This window comes from Fulmarus glacialis, unplaced genomic scaffold, assembly GCF_000690835.1.
Source record: "Fulmarus glacialis isolate BGI_N327 unplaced genomic scaffold, ASM69083v1 scaffold17136, whole genome shotgun sequence".
NCBI lineage: Eukaryota > Metazoa > Chordata > Aves > Procellariiformes > Procellariidae > Fulmarus > Fulmarus glacialis.
This window is the reverse complement of record NW_009218936.1, coordinates 6,929-9,985: the sequence shown is the minus strand read 5'-3', so window position 1 is coordinate 9,985 and position 3,057 is coordinate 6,929. Positions and strand designations below refer to the sequence as shown.

Sequence of the window (3,057 nt, the reverse complement as noted above, 5' to 3'; positions counted from 1 at the left end):
GGTGAGCGTTTCTCATTTCATGTGGACTTTAAATGCTGAAAAAACATAGAGCAGATATTTACGGGGAGATAGGACATCTCTACGCAAAGAGAAGTTGCACTCTGACTGGATTTGCCTGTTGTAAGGATTTATAATCCTGTTAAGAGAGATTATGCCTGGTAATTTTATGCGCATTTAGTCTCCCTCTAAGGCAAAGCTGAGGCATTAAACTCTCTTCGCTAAGCATTTCAGATTGGATTTGAACTGCTGTTCTGGATGCAGAAGGCCAAAATTCCATCCACTTTACCATTACAGTGCTCCTGAAATAATCTATGGAAATGTGATTTTGCGGGTAGGAAGCAATCCTGCAGTTCTCACTCGGGCAGCGCTCTCATCGGCTTCGGGGGGAGCTCTGCCCGAAAGGCAAGCGCACAGAGCATGCAGTCGAAACCGTATTATTATTGTTAGCAGTTTATATTTAAGTTGCTGTACATAGAATATATTTATAGTCAAAATGTCTGAGGTAGTGAAATGTACTGTAGTGTCACTTAATGAATTCCACAGTGTCTTTCAAAAGGTATTTTTTCTTTTCTTTTCTTTTTCCTCTTTTTTTTTTTTCTGTTTGTTTTCAACTAGGACCCCTACTATGGCTGGTGGCCTATTTTCTATTGACAGAAACTACTTTGAAGAGATAGGAACTTACGATGCAGGAATGGATATCTGGGGTGGCGAGAATCTTGAAATGTCTTTTAGGGTAATTGCCGTTTTCCTTCATTTTCTGTCAACAAACACAGTTGTGCTGTAACGGTTCCTATGCTGCGGACAGGCACTTCTGCTTTAGCTGTCATGCAAGTCGTGGGTTAATTTAAATTCTCAAGATATTCGGGGATGCCTCATTATAGTATTTTGGTCCTTTTTATGCATGAAACATTTTATTACTGTTTGGAATTTTTTACACTTTTAAAATAATACAAATTTTAGTAATAGCTTTATAAAAGAAACGAGGCTTTCTGTGAGCTAGTGCAAATGCTAACTGACATAAACAAGATATACGTTTGTACAGTGTAAAAAAAAAAAATTCAAATATATGTTTTAACAGAAGTTTTTGAAAGTGTATGTCGTCATGAACTTGCAAGTTCTGGCTGGGATTTTTATTCTGTGTGAGAGCCGAGCTTGCAGAGAAATTTCACGTCCTGCAGAAAAGTGACTGTATTTCTGCTGGGAATAGGTATGTTGCCCATGACAAGAATAAAAACTCTTTGAGTGAAATGCATTTAGTAATTGTCCTTTAGACATAAAGGAAAATTGGAAAATTGAGTCTTTGATAAGTAATTGTTAGAAAGGATGTTGAAAATTACTTTGAACATCTCTGGTGTATCACAATTTATGCATTTTAAGTAAGTATGCAAAATAAACCCTGGTGTACCCATCTAGTACCCATAGCACATCATGGGGATATCCTTCTTTCCTTTTTATTTTGTCTTTTGTCTTCAGCCAGGGCTGGTAGACTGTTTTCTATTGACAGAAACTGCTTTGAAGATTTTTGTGAAGCAGGTATTTCTAGAGAAGATCAACTGAGAATTTGAAAGCATTTTCAGGCCATTTTCTATAAACTATAATTGCTCACTTTCCAGTAAAATAGAAGGGTAGAGTTACTCCTTCTGAGCGTTAATGTTTTAAATCAGTGGATTTTGACATTTTTTGGTATATAGACCCCTAAGAATATTCCTTGGATGTATGTTGGCCCCTGTACAGGAGTTTATTTTTAACTTAAGCCTGTTAGCAGGATTGTTTTTCATGTCTTTAGAAGTGATCCATAGAGCAGAGAGTGACTAGCACCGCTTTAAAGCGTTAAATATGTGCCTCTCGTAGACTAAATCTGTGTATTACTACTGTTCATTTTCCACCGAGTATCAGTGCGCGTGCTTTCTGTAAAGTGAAGTTCACCTAGCTCATTGAAATTTTAAGATCAGAATTGCTGATGCACATTAAACCCTGACAGAGGGAACCTTGAAGCCGTTTGTTATTGCTGGTGTTTGTTACTGCTTACAGAAAACCTTTTAGAGGACCCATTTTGGGTCATTACTGTGGAAAGGTCCCCTTCTCAGTGAAGAGTCTAAAATATTTAACTCTCCTTTTGGAAGAACGCTGGGTTTTCATCATAAAAATGATAATCCCTGAAAAACCAACTCTAACACAAGGGACAAACAAGGTGATTTTTGTTAGGAGTCCGTACTGGAGAATATATGGAAGTTGATTCTCCATGGGCTCCTTTTGGCAGTGGCTATTTTTGTTAACAAAGATACAAATATTGATCATTTTTCTGTCAGGCCTTGTAAACGCAACAGAATAAAATAATTTAAAATTCCACGGCCTTTTCCCGCTCCCCGGCGTAATAGATTCATTTCGGCAGAAAGCATTTGATCTTCTGCTGAGAGCAGCATGTAAGCGTGTATTCAGCTTCCAGCATATGCTAAAGAAATGCCCTAAATAGGATATTCTTAATGCATACTCTTGCTCAAATAATGCTAATATATTTTGAAAAGCTTTCCCGAGAAGTTTAGCAATTTAATGGTGGTGTTCTGTCTTCATCTAGTGCTGTTCTGCTCTGGCTCTTGGCAACTGCGTGGGAATCCTGTCGGGATTTGTGGCGTGGGTCAGCCAGCTCCGGGTCGGGATGATTTGGGGTTTGCGGTCCTGTGTAGTGTGGGTTGAGCTGATACCTCTGCCTGTGGTACGGTTTCGCTGGTTCTGCTTCCTGGGCACCTCTGTAATACGTATAACATATATAAAATAATACTTTGAGGGTTTGTTTTTCCTTCCCCCCCCCGCCCTTCCGTAAATGATCATTTCTTGAATCCTATTTCAAATTGGACTTGAATATTCTATTCAATGCTCATGTGACTAAGCCAGCAGTGGGCTTAACTTATGTAAATTTTGTGAGAATACTGTTATTAGCTTTAAATTAAAAATCTCAGTCCAAAATACGTGGAAAGAGGAAGACCAGCAATAGCGGTGCTCTCCGCACAAAGCCCTGGTGACAAAAGCAGGGAAGCAGCTCTGCCATTACTCTTGTTT

The 3,057-nt window shown here is 38.8% G+C and overlaps 1 protein-coding gene across 1 annotated transcript in view; it reads left to right on the top strand.

The window, feature by feature from the left end:
- The window catches only part of LOC104078533 (polypeptide N-acetylgalactosaminyltransferase 13-like), a gene marked incomplete at its 3' end in the record, with an annotated part of 49,589 nt that extends 46,876 nt beyond the window's left edge, over window positions 1–2,713 (top strand). Inside the window, 2 exon segments of the mRNA XM_009580201.1 lie at window positions 616–733; window positions 2,576–2,713. Of these exon segments, the coding sequence (XP_009578496.1) occupies window positions 616–733; window positions 2,576–2,713 (256 nt within the window).
- Window positions 2,714–3,057: the final 344 nt, after the last annotated feature.